Genomic DNA, 25,959 nt, shown 5'->3' on the forward strand with positions numbered 1-25,959 from the left:
GAATCTGTGCAAGGACAGAAATCTCGCCAGGTTTGTTAAACATTTAAATACCTTTACCCAAGATTTCAGATTTGTCCGTGGAGCGATGCAGAATTTCGTTTTCACGTTGGACTTTGGTAAAGGATATTTTAGAGAACCGCCTCGTTTCCACTCAACTTGCAGGGAATGGAGTGGTTATTAAGAACTGTGGACTTAAGAACTTTACCGGTGAATCTCTTTTTCCAAATGGGAGGATTCTTCAAACTCTAATTACTGTAACAGACTAGTAATTTTCATTGTTATAAACACTGTATGTTGGGTATCAATAACTTGCTTAAATACTGGCTGTCAGAGTCTTATGAAAGCTAGCATTACCATCTTGGTGGTTATCATGAAATGGTAAAAAGAGGGAACGAAAACATGTGTGGGTACAAGCAGGTAGATAACAAAAGAGTTAAGTTCTGACTTTTGTGAAACAGGTTCAGCTGAGCATGACTCACATCACGCAAGAACTTGCATTTAACAATGGGGTGCTGCAGGCAAGGGTTAACAAGGTAGAAAAACATTCATTATGTAGAGCCATTTAACAATATTGGAAACATTCAGTGTGTAAGGTCAGTTTAACAAGGTGAAAAACAAACAATCATTATGTTAAGCCAATTAAGATTAAGAACATGCACTGTGTAACAGCAGATGGCTAAATCTTTTGGGTTGATGCTCACTGATTTTAACGGTCACTATGTATGTTGCCTTATCTGGATGCTCCTCCCTGCAAAATAACTATACACTTCATTAAGAAACTGCTATTCCAGAGAAGACCAAGAACACATGTCTCTGTGCACATGGGCGATCGTTTTCTCTCCCTTCAGAGCGTGGAATAAAGATGAAGGAGGTAAAGCTATACTACGTCCAAGTGTTTTGCTTTGACTGAGGTGGGAAAGGGGTGATATTACCAATGCCTCTAAGTTTTTGACTCCACTAGACAATACAAAAACCCATTCTAACTATTTATCTGCACTGCATTGAAGAATATTCTACTATTAATCCAGATTTTCCATTTTACTTCTGTGACCGTTTGGTCGATCATGGTTTATCTTTACATTGCCTTCCGACTTATTTTCTGACTTCTACACTCCAATCCTTCCAAAAGGTCTCATATCAATATTTCTTGAGCACGGCCTCAAAAGTTCACCCAAGTTAGAAATTCAACCTTCTCAGCAAAGTCTCCACAGCATGGACATATCCAGTGTATTGATGAAAAAAAAATGACAGAACAGTCAGCATGATTTCAAAGGGCAATGAAATATTTAAATAACAAAATTACTGAATTCAGTCCATCATGCCCATGCTGGCTCGCTAACAAAGCAATTCACCAGCAGCCACTTCTCCCTGTAATCCTGCACATTCTTCCTTTTCAGATAATAATTTGCTTTCAGAATATCTCAAACGAGTCTGCTGCTGCTAAACACAGGCTACACTTTCCGAATCCCATCACTTGCTTCGTTAAAGTGTATCACCACTGCTTGTCTTGCCAATTACCATGAATCACTCCCCTCTGGTTGATGATCCTTTTACCAGGGAGAATGTACAATGTAATATTAGTATAAAATCCTCAAACATTTTGGTGGGGAAATTGGTTGCCTACAATTCTCTATATGGTGTAGATTGGAATAAAACAGTATGGAAGTGTATACAATTGAAATAGATCATGAGAATTACAACTACAGGTATGTGGGTGCTTTCAAGTTTACCTAGGTACAGCCGGTTGAATAACAGCAAAACGTTCAAGGACACAAATGTGAATGATCGAATGGGGGTCCAGAGTGAGAAGCATCTGCCTTACAAATGAACAAGCCTAAATACCTTTAACCTATCACATGCTAATTTCCAAGGGGCAAAAATAAGGACTGCAGATGCTGGAAACCAGAGTTTAGATTAGGGTAGTGCTGGAAAAGCTCAGCACGTCAGGCAGCAGGGAAATCGACATTTCGGGCAAAAGCCCGTCATCATTCCTGATGAAGGGCTTTTGCCTGAAACGTCAGTTTTCCTACTCCTCGGATGCTGCCTGACCTGTTGTGCTTTTCCAGCACCACTCTAATATAAACCCCACGTGCTAATTTCCAGGCTCTCCATCAGGTAAAATTCAGCATTTCATATTGCTTGGCTTAGAACATATTACTTAGCGATGGACGTTCTGATACAGGATTCAATCGTTTATTGATTTGATGCAGAAACAGGGAATCAATTAGGTTTTTCTTTCATAATACATTCATTTAACAACAGGGTTGAGCATTCCACAAGTCTACTACACTTTCAAATTTTTCAACTCCAGCTTATTAAACAACGTGCGATCCATGCTATTTTCTACCAACATGCAGTGCCCTGGACTCTTTGATATTCATTTGTCATTAAACCAACTGTTAAGATCTTACCTGACTGGCAACTATGCCTCCCCTCACCACAAACCAATATACACTCACTCAATCTCCACATTTTCTATCAATTTCTTATACGTTTTTAGATTTAGACTTGGAATTCTCGTAAGAGTATGTAGCACCTTTATTGCAAAATCCATGACTTAAAGATTATAAACTGTTCTCAAACTTACATTTGCTACATTACAGCTGGGACCAATGTTTCAGCAATAACTGATATAGCACCTTTCACACAGTGAAAACCTCAAGCCACTTCACAGGAAAATTAAACAAAATATACTGAGCCACAAAGAGACGACAGTAGATCAGATGACTGGAAGCTTAGTCGAAAGGGTAAGTGTTCAGGTGGGTTTTAAATTATTAAAGCAAGTGCAAAAATGAGAGAGTGTGAACTGGTGAGATTAGGGTCCATGCAAATGAAGGGAAGGCCACCAATGGTGGAACAATTCAAATTATGATGGTCAATATGCCAGATGTCTCAGAGGTTTGCTGGGTTGGAGGCAAATGCAGGTTGTTAGGTTCATTCGGGCAGGGGTCAGTTCTGTTGCGTACAGTGGATAGGGAGTTCAAGCCTCTGGAGATACAGGGATCAGTGCTGTTCCTGCAAGGTTGTAAAGGGGGTGAGGTGGTGTCCTGTGCAATGAAGAGTGCTCCCAAGACAGGGTGCATATTTGTGGGGTTAGGTGTAGCCAGCAGTTTGCTTCTGCCATCTTAGTGTTCACCTTTGCAGATTCCAACCAACGAGTCGCCAGAATGGGTGTAACATATTTCAGAGTCAATTGTCTATCAGAAGCGCCGAGCAAGGTTCCCAGGAACGTGACTTGGCACGGAGTGCGCAATGGGTAACATTTCCAGGGGGGCTGGGTGAGTGGAGTGGGACTTCAATCAAGTTGTGGAGGGGCAGATGGTGGTCCGAAGGCATGCTTTACCTGTGAATGGAGAAACCTTTCAAGGCAGGTGATCTATTTAGTGGCTGTTGGTTCATAAATGGACAACAGAATTTGGACTGTTGCCGCATCTTTGGCGGCTCAATCAGTTCTGGCATTGCCATTGCTGATGTCTATATTGTCCGTTACATGGCAGCACATTTGCTTATGGCCAATTGCTTAGGGAGGAGGATGGCTTTGAGGAGATTTTGGACGCATATTGAGTTCTGAATAGGTGTTCCTGAGGTGGCCATAAATCCACCCTGTGACCATAGCTGGATATTGGTGTCATTATTTCGAAATATTATTGGCAGACCAGACATGTCAGATGATTTTATTCCCAGCTGATTGTCCAGTTTGGCATTTCAACCCTGATTCTTTATTTTGCCTCTCCTTTCTCAAATTTATCCTATTTTTCTCTACTCATATCATAATCCTCACATTGCCTCTTCAGCACCTTCCAAGAGTCAGGGCTTCCCTCATGGTCACACATTCTAAACCCTCTGACATGCGTAATTTTTCCAGCTGGCCTGTTTCAATTTATTTGTTATTTCCTCAGCAGTCTTTTTCCACACTGATATTAAATCTTCCCATTTAGTCCACATATGATGTTTCCAAATTGCTTCCTCTGCTTTTAAACATTTATCTATATCCCAAGTTCCTCCTATCATTTCCCAATTTTTATTTATTTCAACATCCTGGCAAGTGTCTGAACCATTCCTCATTTTGAGGGTCATCTGGCATAATCAATGCAAAGGGGTTCCAACACCCGACTTATCCAGCATCTGTCCCATTTTTAAAGTCTCAACTTCCTAACATCTCTATAAACTAGTTTAGTGTCCTCAGTCCACACCCACTTCATGGTCCTGACCTTCGCGTGGGGAATTTCCGCTCTTAACAACCCCTGTCTGAGGCAGGGTGATTGAGATAAACTTTATCTTATGTTCCAGGGCCTCAAATCCGCTACTAGAGGGCTTTAGCCTCTGAGTTCCAGGGGTACTCTAACCTCCCTGGGACAGGCTGTCAGAGTACAAGTGCATAAGTTAACACAGAGATTCCGTCACGAGAGTTCTAGGGGACAAGGGGTCAACTGAGTGATAGGCTAGTGAAAGAGATCAAGGTAAATCTTACCTAACTGGCCCATCAGTCTCATATTACCGGCATGCAGGCGATCACTCACGCAGTCTGCCTGGAAGCTCCATATATGTTGGAATCCCACACATCACCAAATGTTAGGTTGCCTTAAGATTCTTACATGCTTGATACAACTGCAACATGCCAACTTCTGTGAATGGCCACAATTTAAGTGCAGCTTTGAGAATCACTTCACACTTTGCGATGCTTGCAGAGCGTATCAAGAGAAGCTCCCTGAACAAGGGTACCATCCTCCCTTTATACAGCGTTTCACATCATAGTCAATCATGCTCACAAGGCAGTCCCTGCCACTCCCCCACAGTCATGTCACCCAAAAACAACAGTGTGATCAGGCCGACCCACCAAACTACAGCATTTACCAAGTACGACTAGATTGTCATATCCTGCCTGCAAGACAGAAAAACACTCCCTCAAGAATAGTTGCAGTCTTCTCAATAATTATTTGGAGAAAGTTTCTACTCAACCCAGTTCTGTACAATACATGAGCAATCTGATAATTTTGCACAGTAAAGGAAAGGCACATTGAGAGAAGAAAAAAACAAGAGAGAGGCCACGCATGGATCACTGGGAGACACCAGACAATGTTGCAGAAGGAACATAAACCACTGCAAGTGATGATCTGGCTATAACAAAACAATTAAGAACAGAATGCGATTAGAACTGCCCCACAAAGTTAAGCAAGACTGGAGGAGGATGGTGTGGCTAACTATGTCAAATGTTGCTGGCAGGTCAAAGCGGATGAAGAGGGAAAGTTTAACTTCTTACTAATACAGGAGCTCATTCTCATGCTTGTTTGACCTGCTTACTGCACTAGACAGTCCCATTAAGATTAATAAGCAACTGTTTATGTGCAAATTAAATTACATTACATGCCTCAAGCCCAATTGGATGCAAGATGGCACCGGATATGGTCGACTCCTTGTGAGCTCCTGCATTCAGATCTAAGTTTCCTATTTCTGACAATCGTTCTATACTCTTTAAACTTCATAGTTATTAGGAATTTTTAAAAGTATGCTATGTTTTGATCTAAACTCAAGTTTGATGCTCCTCCAAACCTCAAAGCCAGCTGACCACATGATGCCCATGATCCATCCAACCACCACGGAAGACTGCCAGGGTAGCCAGAGACAGCCAGAGTCCCAGGCTTGGGGCATGCCAGAAAACGGAGGGACCCAAGAGACCTGACACAAAACACCCCCGGCCCAAAAAAGGCACCTACCTGACATGAAGTCTATCAGAATGCAGCTGGAAAGCAGCCCAAAAACTTCTGCAAAAAATCGTGGCTGGACCTGGAGTACCAAATCAGGAACTTCTCCACTGGGTCCCAAGCAAACTCCCTCCGGTAAAAAAAGTTGCACAGTAAATTACCTGCTACACTGGGTCATAAGCAGACCCTCTGCAAAAGTACACTAAATTGCAACCTACCTGCTCCACAGGGTCCTAGGAAGGATCACTTAACTGGAAACAGTCACAGTCACAATTGAAAGTTCGATTTTCCTGGTCCTTGGATGCTGCCTGACCTGCTGTGCTCTTCCACCACCACTCTGATCTCTAGCATCTGCAGTACCCACTTCTGCCCAAAGTCACAAACCACTCCACCAGACCACTGGACCACTCAAATGTAAGAAACCTGCGAGGAAGCGGGGTAAACTTGCCGGTCGGCTTCTAAAATTGAGATTACATGGTTTCAAGACGCCCCCCAAAGCTTACTCCTAGCAAATGTACAATCTCTGGAGAACAAGATGAACAAACTCAGATCACTGCTCAACTTCCAGCGTGAAGTACAGGACTGCTGCGCTCTATGCATCACAGAAACCTGGCTCAACCTATCCATTCCCAACTGCGCACTTCCGGCTAATGGATTTTCTATCCATCGTACGTCCGGTACAGCATCATTAGGTAAGACGAAGGATGGAAGGGTTTAGATTAGATTAGATTACTGACAGTGTGGAAACAGGCCCTTCGGCCCAACAAGTCCACACCGACCTGCCGAAGCACAACCCATCCATTCCCCTACATTTATCCCTTCACCTAACAGTATGGGCAATTTAGCATGGCCAATTCACCTGACCTGCACATCTTTGGACTGTGGGAGGAAACCGGAGCACCTGGAGGAAACCCACGCAAACACGGGGAGAATGTGCAAACTCCACACAGTCAGTCGCCTGAATCGGGAATTGAACCCGGGTCTCTGGCGCTGTGAGGCAGCAGTGCTAACCACTGTGCCACCGTGCCGCCCATTTTAATTTTTAAATCAACAATTTGTGGTGCACGACATTGCAACCCTGGACAGCCAGTGTTCTCCAAACCTCTAATTCCTCACCATCAAATGCTGCCCCTTCTATCCATCATGGGAATTCACCACAGCTATACTAACTGCTGTGTACATACTGCCACTGTACACCACCAAATACATTGGAGATGGAACACTCCGGGGCAGCAAGCCACTGTCCCTGCCTGTTTCAAGAAGGCCAACATCATCCCTGTGCCTAAGGCAGCCCATGCAGCATATCTCAATGACTACCGCCCCAGTGGCCCTAATTTTGGTGGTCATGAAGTGCTTTGAAAGGCTAGTCATGGTGTTAATCAACTCCATCCTCCCTACTACTCTTGACTCATTCCAATTTGCCTATCAGACCAACAGATCCGCGTCAGATGCCATATCACTTGTTCTTCACTCCTCCCTAGAACGTCTTGACACCAAGAACAGCTATATTAGAGTTCTACTCATTCACTACTGTTCAGCCTTCAACACTATTATTCCCTTGAGACCGATTACTAAACTTGGTGATCTCAGACTAAGCCCCACTCTCTGCAACTGGATCTTTAGTTTCCTAACCTACAGGCCACAATCGGTGAAGATAATAATTCATCCTCACTAAACGCTCAACACTGGAACCCCCAGGGGTGCATACTCAGCCCCCTATTGTACTCACTGTATACCCATGACTGCGTCGCCAAATGCCATTTACAAGTTCACTGATGACATCGCCAAAGTCAGTCAAATCTCAGATGGTGTCAAACCAGACTACAGGCGAGAAGAGGAAGACCTGGAAAAATGGTGCATTGAGAACAACCTAGCTCTCAATACCAGCAAAACCAAGGAACTCATTATTGACTTTCGACTGGATGTTACTCACGTCCCCCTATGCATTAACAGCACAGAGGTGGAACGAGTTAAGAGTGTTAAGCTCCCGGGAGTGGTAGTCCACATCAAACGTTCTTGGACTCTTCATGTGGATGCACTGGTTATAAAGGCCGAATATCTCTTCTTCCTCAGGTAGTTGAGGAAATTTAGCATGATGGCAAATACCCCAGCCAACTTTTATAGGTGTGCCAACGAGAGCATTCTATCTCGATGTACCACTACCTGATATGGCAACTGCACCATTCAAGATCAGAGACGGTGACAGTGTGTGAACCCAATCCGAACAATCACAAAGGCCAACCTCCCATCTACAGAATGCATCTACCAGGCCTGCTCTTAAGGAAAGGCTGCCAGCATTCTCAAAGATCCATCCTACCCTGACAATGCTTTTCTACAAGCTGTACCATCAGGGAAAAGGTACAGAAGCCTGAACAAACAAACAAACAAACAAAGACACACAGATTTCAAAAGTTTCGACCCTACTGTTGTTAAAATACTGAATGGATTGACAAACTCTTAACATTTGCCTGTGCCTTTGTTTTTACTATTGTTTACTATTATTTACTTATCTATGGTACTTAACTCTGATCTGCTTGCATTGCTCGCAAGACAAAAAACTTTTCACTGTGCTTTGGTACACAGGACAATAAATTCAATTAATTCATTCAGCGAGTACATGCACTGCTTGGAGGCAACATTAGTGACTACAAATGAACTTCAACGGTTGCAGAAGTGCCTCGGGCATGTGAAATGCGCAGGTGATACAGAAATGCAAGCTTGCTTTCTTTTGAAAATATACAGATCAAGCATGGGGCACCATTTAATATTCCAGCGCACGAGATAAAAAATAAGCAAATAAAGACTACGAGTGATCAAAGCTCAGTGTATATTAAGAAATTTGCACATAATCATTCAAAGTAAAATCCCAAGAGTGTGCAGCATATTTTCATACAAGAGCACTCTACAATCCTACAAATCTTTTTAAAAATGAGGTGCAAGGTTAACAGTTAAACTTAGCCTTTAAAAATAAACTTCAATGTATTTTTAGTCTGCTTCATTATTTTTTCTTTCAAAAAGAATAGTTAAACTTGTAATACATGTATTTGGAAGCTTGGCCACAGTTGACAAAGAACTTCTGGAAACATTTCTCCTGCAGTTATTTCTTCTCAATCCTACATTTAAATCTCTGCCTGCCAGCAGAAACGTTGCAGATTATTAACTACTCATTTATCAACGTCTTTCCCAGGCAACACAATGCAGCATAACCGCACAAAGTAACCACCCTGATCCCAGCAACAGCATTAATTAGCATAGCCTATCATAGAAGACATGGCAGATGATTGGTTCTCTTTAAAATTTACCAGTCAAATCACAGCAAGGCATGTTAATAACATGCTTCTGTTGCTAGGGTACAGCTGCTTACTTGTATCCAATAGGAAAACAAGTAATAAACAAGTGAAAATTATGCTTTGTCATAATTCCAAGATGCTTTTAACCCTTGAAGCAACCAGCATGGAATTAGAAGAACAAAAGGAGAAAATTCCCAATTTTTACCAAAATGAACGATATTTGTATAGTACACAAATGGAATTCTAGAAATTAGATTTGTAAACTAGTAAGCATAATGTTAAATTCACAACGATATGGTGCAGCAAAATTAGAAGTAGGTCATTCAAATATATGCATGGAGTCATGACTCACAACATTCACAGTAAGCTTTAAAATGAGTGGATCAGCATTTGTACACTTTTTTCCTGAAACAAGACACATCCAGCGACTACTTATCAGTCCAAAAGAATCTTAAAAATGATCTAATACTGTAACTGATCGTCAGCATAACAGCAGAACGCACAGTATTTCCATACCAATAAGCAGACAGCTTTAACTGTTAAGTGGCTTGGGAAGAGCTGGATTTTTACATACATGTTTACAATGGTAATATCAAATTCTAAATCAGAATAAGCATGTGAATTTATATTTGGCATGAAATGGTGCAGCACTTTCAGAGTAATAATAAACCTAGAAGGAGCAGCACACATTTTTTCGTGAAGTTATTCATTATGTAATCTGGAAAAAAAGCATAACAACATCTTTAGATTTTACGCAACTTCTACAAGATCCTTCTCGTGCACAAATTACAGCAATGCATGCCCACTAACTGACAGACACTCTGTAAATGTCAAAGTTGCTAACGGGGCAAAGAACTTAAAACAATTAATACATTAAATTAATATATTACCAGTTTCACAAGCTGATTATGCCTACCTCTACTCAGCTAATTTAAGGCTTACTTTCTAAATCGGAACCAAACATGAAGGCAACATCAACAGTATCAGTCGCTTTACTTCTTTCCCTTCAATTTGCAACAAGGTCAACTATTTAAACTACATAATATTAACCACCTATAATGTACTGGGGAATAGAGATTAAGACTGCTTCATCCTTAGTCAAAATAATCACAAATTATTTCCAATAGCATTGTTTCAATACGAAAAAAAAGTTAGCTTTTAAAATGGTAGATTTGTTCTAAACACCACCTGGAAAGAAAAAAAAACACTGCTTGGTCACTCAAATCTAAAAATAATGCTGAAGTGGTGTGCAAATTGCTACCACATTTGGCCGTGAGATTATTTCTGATCAATTCAAGGCATTCAACAGGGCATCGGATAATTATTTGGATAGAAAAAGTGTACAGGGATCTCGGAGAAACGCAGGAGACTGATATTAGATAGTGGAACTCAAACAGGTACGATATGACCACTGGCCTTCCATGTGCACCACAACAAATCGGTGATTCAACTTGTTGGGTGTGACATTTTAGTCAGGAATTGGAGAATTTCCTGATCTTAAATTATTGCCATAGGACCCTTTTATTCACATCTGAGAAGATATTTCAGTTTAGCATCTGGGATATGGGTCACCTGCCTTTATCAACTGAGGCATAGTTTACAAAAGCAGCAAAGCTTTTGGTGGGACCACAACTAGAGTATTGTGCGCAGTTCTAGTCACCACAGTACAGGAAGGACGCGAGTGCAGTGGAGAGGATGCAAAGGAGATGCACCAGGATTCTCTGTGGGATTGAAAATTCAAATTGGAGGAAAGCTTGGATCAGTTGGGATCTTTCCATTGGAGCAGAGAAGAATTTGGGGCAACCTGATTGAAATGTACAAGATTGTGAGCAGCATGGAAGATGTGGATAAGGAGGAGCTGCTCCCTTTATTTGAAAGGCCAGTCAGGTAGAGACACAGGTTAAAGGTGAAGCGCAAGAGGTTTAGGGGAGATGTAAGGAAAATCTTTTGTTTAAATCCAGAGGGTGGGGACAGTCGAGAATGCACTGCCTGGGAAGGTGGTGGAGGCACGTTGCCTCACATCCTTTAAAAAGTACTGAGATGAGGACTTGGCATGTTGTAACATTCAAAGCTATGGGCCAAGTGTTGGCAAACGGGATTAGGCTGAACGTCGGATTTTTCTCACACATTGCTTCAGATTATAGGCCAAAGGGCCTCTCATGCACAGTTCAATTCTATGATCTGATCAGAAAGCTGGCATCTTCAGCAGTGCATCATGCCTTCTGTACAGAACTGCACCTTTAGTTATATGTTTGCCGTTATTGTTGAATGCACTGAGTACATGAGTTGGGAGGTCTTATTGAGGCTGTACAGGACATTTGTGGCCAGTTTTGAATACTACGTTCAATTCTGGTCTTTGTCCTATGTAAGGATGGCACTCAACTTGGAGTGTCCCACCGTGCCAAGGCCAACCACAAACTTCGCAACACTCGGTACAGGTGGAAACTTGAAACGGTTCAAAAAAAGATTTAAAAATATGTTGCGAGGGTGAGGGGTTTTGAGCTATAGGGAGAAGCTCTTTCCCTGGAGCATCGGAGGCTAAGGGGTGACTTTGTAGAGGTTTATAAAATCATGAAGGGTATACATAGAGTGAATAGTTAAGGTCTTTTCCACATGGTAGCGGAATCCAAAACTAGAGGGCATAGGTTTATGGTGAGAGGGAAAAGATTTAAAACCAACCCAAGAAGCAACTTTTTCACGCAGAAGGTGGTGCATGCATGGAAAGAGCTTGCCAAAGGAAGTGGTGGAGACTGGTACAATTACAACATTTAAAAGACATCTGGATGAATAGGATGCATTTAAATTGATATGGGCCAAACAGTGGCAAACAGGACTAAATTAATTTAGGATATCTGGTCAGCAAAGGGGCTATTCCCGTGCTGTATAACTCAATGACTCCAAGGCTCTGATCCACTTCTTTGTGATTTCAAGATTAATGTTACCACTGAGCCAAGGATGTCCCCTCCAGATTTTAGAGGCTTGCAAACAATTTAAAATAACATTTTTAAAATAAAAGACTAGTAAATGCCCCTGAAAAACAGGATTCAGTTCATACTTCTAATTAGCTGTCGGGGTCAAACTTAGTCTTTGACCTGCACAGACTCTGCAGCATCAGAGGAGATAAAGTTTGCTTTAGCAATTCTGAACAACGAGAATGAAAATTGGCTGAGGTTACTTCCACTGAATGCTATTCAATGGGTACACTGATACAAACTTAGCAGTTTTGCTTGTGATTTGCTGTTACATTTCCAAATGTTGCTTTCGTCTGTACATAAAGAAACTATCATCACTCATGCAACCACCACTGTTTTCCCAGAAGGAAAAAAAAGGGCAATTTTGAAAAGAGAAACTCTAAAATGAAGCATTAAGTTTAGGGCATATGGATTCAGCAGGAGTACTTAACTTTCATTTTGAAGACAAGTGCAGCTAACTCTTCAACTGAGGGGCACCACAAAAAGTCACATATTTGGAATGAGTCATTAATCAATTCACTTGATAGCAAAAGAAAGTGGTGAACCTCTCAAAAATAAATCATATTTTGTTTCCCCAAGAGGTCCCAAATTTAGTATTCTAAAGCTGCTGACTCATGTTCATCCATATCACTTCATGACAAAAGAAAACACATCCTTGCATGGAATTTCAATTTTAAAAAATGAAACCGAGTTAACTTCCTCTGCAGCCAACGTGGAAAACTGCCCAGGTTACGTCCTGTGCACAAAAAGCAGGACAAATCCAACCCAGCCAATTACCAGTCCATCAATCTAGTCTGTATCGTCAGGAAACTGATACAAGATGTCATCAATAGTGTTATCAAGCAACATCTGCTCAGCGATGCCTAGTTTGTGCTCCTCCAGGACCACTCAGCTCTTTACCTCATTACAGCCCTGGTTCAAACATGGACAAAAATGCTGAATTCGAGGGGGTGGGAAGAGAGTGACCGCCCTGGACATCAAGACCACATTTGACCAAATGTGGCATCAAGGAGCCCTTGCAAAACTGGAATCAGTTGTAGGAAAACTCTCCACTATTTGAGTCAAACCTGGCACACAGGAAGATGGTTGTGGTCAGTCATCTCAGGTCCTGAGCATCTCTGCAAGAGTTCCTCAGGACAGTGTTGTTGGCCCAATCATCTGCAGCTGTTTCAATAATGACTGGTCCTTCATCATAAAGGGTGTGTGTGTGTGTGTGTGTGTGTGTGTGTGTGTGTGTGTGTGTGTGTGTGTGTGTGTGTGCTGGTGGCGGCAGATGTTTGCACATTGTTCAGCACCATTTGTGACTCCTCAGACACAGAGGCAGTTCATGATCAAATGTAGATCTGGACAGTATCCAGGCTAGCAATAATGTGGCAATTAATATTCGTGCTACAGATATACCAGGGAATGACCGTCACCAGACTAAGCCTAAAAAGCAGAACCTACTTAGCATGCAGGCGAAGACGGTCATAGGAGGCAGGCAGTCTTTGTCCAATATAATTCCCAGGTAATGACAACCTCTAATTGAAAGTAAGCCTAGCCATATTAACAACATTCAATAGCCTGAGTACCATCAATGACCACATGCTTAACTAGATCCTCCTTCATTGGCAAAGCTAGGCAAGATACACAGTTCATGTCTTGACTCAAAGGCTAATCAAATCGACCAAGGTTCATGTTTGTGATGGTGTACGATAACTCCCCGAATCAATGTAGGTGCAAATACAATTTGACCCATCCTGGACAGCTGCTTACTTGATTAACACTCATGAACAGGCTCAACACCTATCCCATTTGCAATCCATCTACAAAGGTGACAGATTGCAAGATCTGCTGGATGCAAAATGCAAATTCACTATTCACCCCTCCAACAGCTATGATTTCCCCTGCCACCTCCACCAAGACAAGTAGCAATACGTACTAACATCACGGTCTCTAGTTTTCCCTCAAAGTCACAAATCATGTTCCCCAGAGAAACATCACCCATGTTTCATAAACAACAGGGCATTTTATTTGAATATAGAGAGTATTATTCTGAATTCCTTTTCCTTCACCTTTCAAAGGGTCAAACAGAAAAATATATAGGAGAAAGTGAGGACTGCAGATGCTGGAGATCAGAGCTTAAAAATGTGTTGCTGTAAAAACTCAGCAGGTCAGGCAGCATCAAAGGAACAGGAGAATCGACGTTTCAGGCATAAGCCCTTCTTCAGGAATTTTTTTTCAGAAAAATATATATATATAGCCAAATCAGCATCACGTACACCAAAATAACAAGATTAACACAATCTAAATAAAATCCAGACTTGGGCATTTATGAACAATAAACATAGCTTTCACAAGAAGTGGATTCTAACTGAACAAAGTGACAGCTTTTTGTGGATAACAAAATTTTCAACAAAATGCAACATTAATTTGTGCTATATAATTAAGTTAGGAGTTAAATATTAATATAAACAAGTGGCAAGAACCAAATTACATTACTTTAAGGTGAATGATGAAAGAGTCGGAAAGAAGGGAAAACGTCATATAACACATCAAGTTGTCAGGATGTGGAATAAATTGGCACAACATAGGTTATAAGAGACAGCAAGGACTGCAGATGCTCGGGAAGTCAGAGTCAGCAGGACGAGAAGCAGAGGAACAAGAGAGTTGGCGTTTCAGGCTTGACTCTTCGTCAGGACTGGGGTGGGGAAGGTGGACTGCGAAATAATGAGGAGAAGAGGGGTGGGGCTAATGAAAAGATAGAAGAGATAGCAATAGATGGAGGAAGGTGGGAAGTGAGTGTGGTAAGTCTGTGGAAAGTTTGGAGTAGATGGTTGAGAAGGAAGATGGCCAGGCAGGTCAGGTCAGGTCAGAGGGCTGTAGGCTGGGATAGGGTTCAGGAGAGGGGAGACTTGTAAATTGGTGAATTCAAACATCGAGGCAAAATGGTTGTAGGCTACTGAGATGGAAGAGCTCCTCCTCCAGTTTGCAGGTGGCCTTGAGGTAAAATGTGCTAAAACTGTCTTGTTTCATCCACGTTACATTCAGGACACAGACAAAACCACTTTGTAGCCAGTCATCTGTCAACACCATCACTCAGGTAGAGATGACGACAATATGTTTGATCTTCAATTGGTCCAGCCATCCATACCTGTAAGTGAGCTTCTTTTGGCCCAGACTTTTGGCCAGGAGAACTTCCCTTTCCAGGAGGATTGGACCAACAATGGAAACATTCTCTCGTCAAGCTGCCTCGAAGCTCCTTTGCAGAAATTCTATGTAAAATTAGCTAGCTATTCTAATCCCCTTTCTTAGCAGAGAGACTGCTCCAAGGCATTTACTTTGGGCTTCAGAATGTGTGACAAGTATGATGGAAGAATGAGCGATTCTCACTTGACACCATGACTTTCCAATTGCCATATTAACATTGTCTCTAAAGCACTTGAAACCTTCTTGTACTTGAAAAGTTGAGCTATACTTGCAAACTTCCAAAGATTTTTCGTGGAAACATCGTTGTTGAAAGATGGTTTTCCAATGATTCAGCACTGCAGTCTAACTCACTTTCATTTTGTTGGCCCAACGACATAATGAGTATGCACAAGCTTAGCTACTTCAGAGTTATTCATTTGGAACTTTGTCTCATCACAGAGCATCCTTTTACTGAATTTACAGGAATTGCTGATGTCTTGGCCACAACCAGAGTTTCAGGTTGCCTGAATATGACTCATCACATTTTCATGACTTGGAATCTAAGAATGGAAGAGCCTCAAGTTCAGAAACATTTTTGGAACATTGCAATCTCTTTTGTGGTAGATGTGACTTGCACAAGGAGGATGGACGACACCTCAATTGGAAGGGGACAACTTTACTAGCAGGGAGATTTGCTAGAGCTGTTCGGGAGGATTTAAACGAGTACGGTGGGGCAAGGGTGGGGGGCAAGGGTGGGAACCAAGGGAGATACTGAGGAAAGGGATCAATCTGAGACTGGTACAGTTGAGAAAAGAAGTGAGTCAAACAATCAAGGCAGGTAGGGACAGAGCAGAGAATAAACTGCATTTATTTCAATGCTAGAGGCCTAACAGGGAAGGCAGATGAACTCAGGGCTTCGTTAGAAACATGGGACTGCAATATTATAGCAATTACAGAAACGTGACTCAGGGATGGGCAGAACTGGCAGCTTAATATTCCAGGATACAAATGCTAAGGAAGGGAGGCAAGAGAGGAGGGGGAGTGGCATTTTTGATAAGGGATAGCACTACAGATGTACTGAGGGAAGATATTCCCAGAAATACATTCAGGGAAGTTATTTGGGTGAAACTGAGAAATGAGAAAGGGATGATCACCTTTTTAGGATTGTATTATAGACCCCTGATAGTCAGCCAGAAATTGAGAAACAAATTTGTAAGGAGATCTCAGTTATCTATAAGAATAATTGTGCTTATGGTAGGGGATTTTAATTTTCCAAACATAGACTGGGACTGCCATCGTTGTTGAGGGTTTAGATGGAGAGGAATTCATTAAGTGTGTACAAGACAATTTTCTGATTCAGTATGTGAATGTACCTCGTGGAGAAGGTGCAAAACTTGACCTACTCTTGGGAGATAAGGCAGGACAGGTGGCAAGTGTCGGTGGGGAGCACTTTGGGGCCAGCGATCATAATTCTATTAGTTTTAAAATAGTGGTGGAAAACAACAGACCAGATCTAGAAGTTGGAGAAATTGGAGAAAAGGCTAATTCTGATGGTATGCGGCAAGACCTTTCAAAAGCTGATTGGGGGCAGACGTTTGCAGGTAAAGGGACACCGAGAAAATGGGAAGCCTTCAGAAATGAGATAACAAGAATCCAGAGAAAGCATATTCCTGTTAGGATGAAAGGAAGCACTGGTAGGTATAGGGAATGCTGGAAAACTGAAGAAATTGAGGGTTTGAATAAGTAAAAGGAGAAAGCATATGTCAGGTGTAGACAGGATAGATTGAATGAATCGTTAGAAGAGGAGAAAGGCTGTAAGAATACTCTTAAGAGGGAAATCAGGAGGGCAAAAAGGAGACATGACATAGCTTTGACAAATAGAGTAAAGGAGAATCCAAAGGGCTTTTACAAATATATAAAGGACAAAAGGGTAACTAGGGAGAGAATAGGGCCCCTCAAAGATCAGCAAAGCGGCCTTTGTCTGGAGCCACAGAAGATGGAGGAGATACTAAACGAGTATTTTGCATCAGTATTTACGTGGAAAAGGTCATGGAATATATAGAATGTAGGAAAAGAGATGGAGACATTTTGAAAAAATGTCCATATTACACAGGAGGAAGTGCTGGATGTCTTGAAATGCATAAAAGGAGATAAATCCCCAGTACACGATCAGGTGTACCCTAGAACTCTGTGGGAAGCTAGGGAGGTGATTGCTTGGCCTTTTACTGAAATATTTGTATCATCAATAGTCACAGGCGAGGTGCTGCAAGACTGGAGGTTTGCTAACGAGATGCTACTGTTTAAGAAAAGTGGTAAGGACAAGCCAGGGAACTATCGACCAGTGAGCTTGATGTCGGTGGTGGGCAGTTGTTGGAGGGAATCCTGAGGGACAGGATGTGCATGTATTTGGAAAGGCAAGGACTGATTAGGGATAGCCAACGTGGATTTGTGTGTGGGAAATCATGTCTCACAAACTTCAAGTTTATTGAAATAGTAACAAAGTAGATTGATGAGGACAGAGCAGTAGATGTGATTTATATGGAATTCAGTAAGGCATTCGACAAGGTTCCCCATGGGATTCTGGTCAGCAAGGTTAGATCTCACAGAATACACAGAACTAGCCATTTGGATACAGAACTTGCTCAAACGATTGAAGACAGAGGGTGGTGGTGAAGGCTATTTTTCAGACTGGAACAAACTGGAGACCTGTGACCAGTGGAGTGCACAAAGATCAGGGCTGGGTCCACTGCTTTTCATAATTTAAATAAATGATTTGGATGTGAGCATAAGAGGTACAGTTTGTAAGCTTCCAAGTTTGCAGATGACACCAAAATTGAGATGCAGTGGACAGCGAAGGAGGCTACCTCCGATTACAATAAGATCTGCACCAGATGGCCAATGGGCTGAGGAATGGCAGATGGAGTTTAATTCAGATAAATGCGAGGTGCTGCATTTTGGGAAAGCAAATCTTAGCAGGACTTATACACTTCATGGTAAGGTCCGAGGGAGCGTTGCTGAACAGAGACACCTTGGAGTGAAGTTCATAGCTCCTTGAACATGGAGTCACAGATAGATAGGATAGTAAAGGTGGTGTTTGGTATGTTTTGCTTTATTGGTCAGAGTACTGAGTACAAGAGTTGGGAGGCCATGTTGCAGCTGCACAGGACATCGGTTAGGCCACTGTTGGAATATTGCATGCGATTCTGGTCTCCTTCCTATTGGAACGATGTTGTGAAACTTGAAATGGTTCAGAAAAGATTTACAAGGATGTTGCCAGGATTGGGGGAATGTGAGCTGTGAGGAGAGGCTGAATAGGCTGGGATTGTTTTTCCTGGAGCATCAGAGGCTGAGGGGTGACCTCAGAGGTTTACAAAATCATGAGGGGCATGGATAGGATAAAAAGACTCCTCTGGGGTGGGGAGTCCAGAAATAGAGGGCATAGGTTTAGGGTGAGAGGAGAAAGATATAAAAGAGATCCAAGGGGCAACTTTTTCATGCATACGGTAGTAGGTGTGTGGAATGAGCTGCCAGAGGAAGTGGTGAAGGCTAGTATAATTGCAACATTTAAAAGGCATTTGGATGGGTATGTGAACAGGAAGGGTTTGGAGTGATATGGGCCGGATGCTGGCAGATGGGCCTATGAGTTGGGATATCTGGTTGGCATGGACGGGTTGGACCGAAAGGTCTGTTTCCGTGCTGTATATCTGTGATTCTATTTGAGAGAATTGTCAATAATCTTAACCAAGTAAGTACTGTGTGTGTATTGCTTGAAAACTCACCACTCTTCCGAAATTTAACAAAAAAATAGTAATGATGAAAGAGATTCAACAGTTCAGGCTTATACTCTCTGGAATTAAGATGACGGAGGGGAGATCAAATGGAGGTTTTCACAATGATAAAAAGTTTGGATAAAATAGACATTAATTGGATGCTTTTCCTTCTGGGACATTCTAGAGCGAGAGGTCACAAGTTTAGGATAAGGGGTAAGAAATTTAAAACAAGAGTTGAGGGGAAACCAAAGTGTGGTGGATGCTGGGACAGTAAGTAAATTTAAGGAGGAGTTTGACAGATTTTCAATTGGTAATGGGTTGAAGGAGTACAGAGAGAAGGTAGTAAAATGGGGGTGAGCAGCATATCAGTGATGATCGAATGGTAGAGCAGACTTCATGGACTTAATAGCTTATGGCATAATTAGTAGGTTTTTATTTTTTAAAAGTTACTAATACATTGCACTCCCACCAGTCATAATTAATGCATTTAAGTCATTTCTTTCCATTTAAAGAAATGGAAACACTGTTCTATGTACTTTAACTTGAACATTAAAAAATCAATTTTAAAAAAAAGTTCCATCTGCACACTACACTCAGCTCTCAATTCAAAAGTAGTTAATGTTTTGTTGAGCTTGGAGAAAATTTTGATTGGGAAAAAAAGTTCATAAAAAAGAAAAATGAAAACTAGCAATCTGAGATACCTTTGCAGCAGATAAAATAAGTCCAAAATATTTACGAGTGCTACTAATTGGCTTGGGTTAGTGACACCAATAATCGTTTTAACATCTGTGTTAGAATAATTTGTAAGGCATGTATTTGTGCAGTTGTTAATAACATATTCCACACTGCAAATAATTTTTTTTCATCCCTTCACGCCTGACCATTATTTGTAGAATTGAAACAAAATGGTCCAAATGCATACCCTAACAGAACTTGTTTAATATAGGGATCATGAGATCTATAAATTAAATTTCTAAAAAACAAAAACAACTATTTTCTACAATCATTTTCTCCAATGTCTTGCATGGTATAAATCGTTCCAAACAGTCGCAATTTTGCACCCTCCCTGTTGCAGGTTCCTTCCAATAGTCTAACACCTTGACAGTTGGATTTCTGGCAGGATCAGCAAATCATGTTGGATCAGACTCCTCAAAAACTACCTGATCATTTTATGGGCTCCAGTTCCCCAAAGAAACTTATTCTGCAACAGTACGGTTCCATCAGCAAGCTCCTTTGTGCTGCAAGTGCATCTTAAGCACAAATACCACTCGCAATATATCAATTGCTGATTCTAACTGGCAGAACTTCTGATTACTTGATTATATAAGTAAGCTCAGTAGCAGCTTTAAATTCATACAATAAATATTGCAGTCCATTAATGCTTCAGCCAAATATTTTCCTTGAAACTATACTAAGGTGTGACTAAACCTATTAAAAAAATTAATTAAGCTTTAGTTTGTTCCACAATGACACTGCTGTGGGACAATAGTTTTCAGTAAATATGACATGAAATCAGCCAGTGCCATGCTGAGCTAAGAATGAATTAGAGAATCATACAGCATTAGAAGCATCTAATCAGCCTGTTGTGCCTGTGCCAGTTCTTTGAAAAGAGCTATCCAATTAGTCACACTCACCTGCTCTCTCCCCATTTAAAAATTACTGCTGGATCTGCTCCCAATATTCATACAGCCAGTCTATTTCAAAACGTAATTCGGCAACTAGGATAATTCTCATTGTTGGCTTTGATCAGTTCACCAACCAACCAACTTAAATCTATGACCATAGAGTCACAGAGATATACAGCAAGGAAATGGACCCTTCAGTCCAACGATCAGATATTCCAACCTAGTCAAGTCCCATTTGGGAGTACGTAGCCCATATCCCTCCAAACCTTTCTTATTCATAAACCCAACCAGATGCCTTTTTAAATGTTGCAATTGTACCACTTCCTCTCCATTCCATACACACACCATTCTCACCGTGAAAATATTTCCCCTTAGGTCTCTTTTATATCTTTCTCCTCTCACCCTAAACCTATGCCTTCTCGTTCTGGACACACCCACCCCAGGGTAAAAAAAACTGTCTATTTATGCTCTCCATGCCCCTCATGATTTTATAAACCTCTATAAAGGCATCCCTCAGCATCCGAACTTCCAGGGAAAACAGCCCAGCCTATTCAGCTTCTCCCTATTGCTCAAATCCTCCAACCCTGGCAACATCCTTGTAAATCTTTCCTGAATCCTTTCAAGTTTCACAGCAATCTTCCAATAGGAAGGCACACAATATTCCAAAAGTGACCTAACCAAAGTCCTGTACAGCTGCAACATGACCTCCCAACTCCTATGCTCTGACCAATAAAGGAAAGCATACTAAACGTCTTCTTCGCTATCCTATCTACCTGCGATTCCACTTTCAAGAACCTAGGAACCTGCACTCCAAGGTCTCTTTGCTCAGCAACAGTCCCTAGGACCTTACCATTAACTGTATAAGTCCTGCACTGATGACCACTGGTTACTTATCACCCCATCATTGAAAATCATTTTGCTTTTCTGAGTAATAGCAATACCTATCATAATTTGAAAACCTCTAACATTTCCACTTTGACCTTTTCTGCTCTGGGAATAATAACATCTTTTATCTCTCCACATAACAAAAACACAGATCATTTCACTAAATCTTATGAGCAACCTCCCCAGTGCTTTCATTCAATAAGATGAATTTACATTTATCCAAACCACAAAATTAAGAATGACATCTGTGAATTCTGATTAGACTGAGCAGACGTCCATCTGACAGAATGAAAAAAAATCCAGAAAAGAAACAATAGGAGACTTTGCAAATGAGAACTAGTTTCTGATTTATGCCTCAGCAATAAAATCTCAGAATGATATCAAGATGAAAATACCTGTGTGCATTGTCTTCTTCTGTCGGGTCTCATATCATTCTCTGTGGAGTATCCAGCTGCACAGCACTCTGCAAAACCAAAATAAAAATCATAATGTATATAATTCCACCCCCACACATTTACAATGTCAGAACCTGAATAATGTTGACTAGATATTATTTAGTTATCAGGTTAAGCTGGCATTGAAAGGAACAAGGTCACTGAGGAGTACAACTTATGAAGTCGAAGGGTGTGGTGCTGGAAAACAGCCGGTCAGGCAGCATCCGAGGAGCAGGAGAAATGACGTTTCGGGTAGAAGCCCTTCATCAGGGATGAGGGTTTTGGACCAAGGGGGCTGAGAGATAAATGGGAGGAGTGGGGCTGGAGGGTGAAGGTAGCTAGGAAGGCGATAGGTAAGATGAAGGTGGGGGGTGAAGATGATAGGTCATAGGAGGGCGGTGCAGATAGGTGAGAAGGGAGATGGTCAGATAGGACCATGTGAGGGAAATTGGGACTAGGATATGGTGGTGGTGGTGGTGGTGGTGGTGGGGGGGCGGCGAAGAGAGAGAATGGGCAAACTGGTGAAATCCACATTGATTCCATGTTACTAAGTTTCCCATCATGTTCTGAAGTTTGAAGACATTAAATAGAATGGACATAATGTTAGAAGATTTGTCCATCTGTACAAGGCCTGTCTGTTTTAAATTTTTCTTCAAATCACTCATGACAAGTGGGCGCTGTAGCTGGTCAGCATTTATTACCTGTCTCCAGCTGCCCTCAAGAAGGTGGTAGTGAGCCGCCTTCTTGAACCGCTGCAATCACATGCTGTAGGTTGAACACAACGTCCTTCAAAAAAGAGGTTTCATGGTTTTGACCCAGGAACAGTGAAGATTTGGCAATATATTTCCAAATCAGGATGGTGAGGAACTTGCTGGTGTTAATATTCTCATCCTCCAAGATGGACACGGTCATGTGCTTTGATAGTGTCAACATCTTTGATTAATTCCTGCAGTGCAACTTGCTGATACTACATACTGCTGCTTCTGAGCATCAGTAGTGGAGGGAGCAGATGTGCTGCCAATCAGATAGGCTGCTTTGTCCTGGATGGTGTCAATTTTCTTGAGTGTTTTTAGAGCTGCACCTATCCAGGCAGATGGAGCGCATTCCATCACACATCTGACTTGTGCTTTGTAGACAGTGGACAAGCTTTGGGGAGTCATAAAGTGAGATACGCACGTGTATTTATAATTTCTGGCGTGATCTTGTAGCCAATGTTTATGAGACACTCCCAGTTCAGTTTCTGGTCATTAATAAGCCCATGGATGCTGATAGTGGAGGATGCTTGAAGTAGATGACAGAAAGTGGTGGTGGAGGGTTGCTTTTAAGACTGGAGGCCTGTGACCAGTGGAGTACCACAAGGATTGGTGCTCGGTCCACTGCTTTTTGTCATTTATGTAAATCATTTGAATGCAAACATAAGAGGTATAGTTAGTAAGTCTGCAGATGACAACAAAAATGGAGGTGCATTGGACAACCAATGGGTTACCGGAGAGTACAACATGATCTGGATCAGACGGACCAATGGGCTGAGGCATGATAAATGCAATTTAATTTAGATCAATGTGAGGGGCTGCATTTTGGGAAGCCAAATCAGGACAGGACTTATTCACTTAATGATAAAGTCCTTGGAGTGTTGCTCGACCAAGAGACCTTGGAGTGCAGGTTCATAGTTTTATAGAGTGTTTTTAGTGAAGTTGCAGATAGACAGCACAGTGAAGATAGCATTTGGTATGCTCTCCTTTATTGGTCAGAGCACTGATATAGGAGTTTGAAAGTCATATTGTGGCTGAACAGGAGATTTGTTAGGCCACTTTTGTGCAATTCTAGTCTCCCTCCTATAGAACGGATGTTGTGAAACCTGAAAGGGTTCAGAAAAAAATTACAAGGAAGTTGCCAGGGTTGCAGGATTTGAGCTATACGCAGAGGCCGAATAGGCTGGGGCTGTTTCCCTTGAGCACCAGAGGCTGAGAGGTGACCTTACTGTTGATTATAAAATGAGGGGCATGGATGGAGGCAAAGTCTTTTCCTTGGATAGGGCATTCGAGAACTACAGAGCATAGATTTAGAGTGACGGGGGAAAGATTTAAAAGGGACATGGGTGTGCATCTATGGAATGAGTTGCCAGAGGAAGTAGTGGAGGGTGGTACAGTTACAACATTTAAGAAGCATCTAGACTGGGTGTATGAATAGGAAAAATTGAGGTTTATGGGCCAAACGCTGGCAGATGGGACTAAGTTAATTTAGGATAGCTGACTGGCAGAGACGAGTTGGACTGAAAGGTCTGTTTCCGTGCTGTACATCTCTATAACTGTATGATTCAGTAATGATAAAATCATTGAATGTCAAGGAGTGGTGGTGAGATCACCTCATATTGGAGATAGTAATTCCCTGGCATTTGTGTGGCAAAAATGTTACTTGCTACCAGCCAGATCTTGTTGCATTTGATCACAAACTGTTTCAGTATTCGAGGAAGACCAGCAGAAGGCTGGAAAAACAGAGCATGCCAGGCAACATCAGGTGGTGGTGAAGTCCACATTTCGGGTGGAACCCCTTCGTCAGTATCCGAGGAATCATGAATGGTGCACAGCCATCAGTGAACACCCCATAATAGGAAAGATTTGGAGGGATGACTAGGAAAGATTTGGGACATATGGGCCAGGAGCAGGCAAGTGGGACTAGTCTAGTTTGGGATTATGTTTGGCACGGATCTGTTAGACCAAAAGGTCGCTTTCCATGCTAGATTACTCTGATTTCTGACCTTATCATCGCTGGAAGATCACTAATGAAGGAGTTGAAGATGGTCAAGCCTAGAACACTACTCTGAGGAACTCCTGCACAGATATTCTGGAGTTGAGATGACTGATCTTCAACAACTACAATCTAACAGCAGTTATCTTATATAGCAAGTATGATTCCCAATAACATTGATCACCAACATTTAGAAGACAGATCAATAAAGGAGACTTTTTCTGATACGGGTATGTGAACAAAGTATTTGCACAATGTGCACATTTAGTACAATTTAAACAATTCAAAATAACGCGGTTTAAAGACTATTACACATATATTTCCATATAAATATGTTCATGTGATTTTGAGACATGTAAAGTTTAATGTTTTGAAATCTCTACAAGCAGGTTGATGGAAATATGATATTCCTTAAATGTATTCACTTCTCATCTACTTTTGAAATGATCAAACAACTGGATTAGTAATCAGCACATTGAATGATGCAAAAAATTTGACTGTTGATATTAGTAAAATTATAATGCAAAATGGATTGTACTTCCACATATAGAAATCTTCTAAAATGTCCCTAGAGTCACTGGACCTGAAACATTGACACTGCTTCCTCTGCACGGATGCTGCCAAACCTGCTGAGCTTTTCCAACATTTTGTTTTATTTTACATTCCAGAAACCTGAGGTTATCCCAACCTCTGCTGCCAATGTCTTAAGTTATACCTTTTTTCACTAACCTACTTCATCTTTGCTGACTTAAGCTCGCTTCTACCGAACATTTCCAATTTAAAATTTCATCCACGTTTTCAAATCCCTTACTATCCTTCCCAATCGCTCATCTCCCCTAACATAATTCCAGAGATATCTATGCGCGTTTACGTCTGCGCCTTGAATACTACCTATTGTAATTGCTCCAGTGACATCAATATCTCCAGCTATTTTGAAAGATCTGGAACATCTTTCTGCACTTGACATGCCTTCTTCAAGGTTGCACTTCATGACAACTGAGATGTCATCTGACCTAATATTTCCTCCTGCAATTCTCTATCAAAAATCTATCAGATCCAATCTTAAAAATGTTGTTATCTAAACCAGGGTCAGCAGCCTTCGGTGTGAAATAATTCCAAGTATCTACTAACTTTGTGGAAATATATATTTCCATTTCAGACCTGAACTGCCATTTACATCTTCTAGTTTTTGATGCTTGACTAAAATTTAACAATTCAATTTTAACACCCATCTCCTTCTAAACTGCAAAACTTTCCTACAGTTTAATCCTTTTATCTGTTTCTTTCTAGATAGATTCAGATTTTTATGAGAACAAAAGAAAATGGAGTTCGGTAATAATTCTCAATGATGACGATAAATGACAG

General features: G+C 41.4%; 1 protein-coding gene across 2 annotated transcripts in view; it reads right to left on the minus strand.

Moving 5' to 3' along the window:
* The window catches only part of LOC132821176 (dual specificity tyrosine-phosphorylation-regulated kinase 1A), a 119,812-nt gene that overhangs the window by 54,296 nt on the left and 39,557 nt on the right, over positions 1-25,959 (minus strand). For both annotated transcript variants that reach the window (XM_060833809.1, XM_060833808.1), the window contains exon 2: positions 21,808-21,875. In XM_060833809.1, coding sequence (XP_060689792.1) covers positions 21,808-21,817 — 10 coding nt within the window. In that variant the 5' untranslated portion in view covers positions 21,818-21,875. The remainder of the gene's footprint in view (positions 1-21,807; positions 21,876-25,959) is intronic.

Source organism: Hemiscyllium ocellatum, chromosome 12, assembly GCF_020745735.1.
Source record: "Hemiscyllium ocellatum isolate sHemOce1 chromosome 12, sHemOce1.pat.X.cur, whole genome shotgun sequence".
Classification (NCBI taxonomy): domain Eukaryota; kingdom Metazoa; phylum Chordata; class Chondrichthyes; order Orectolobiformes; family Hemiscylliidae; genus Hemiscyllium; species Hemiscyllium ocellatum.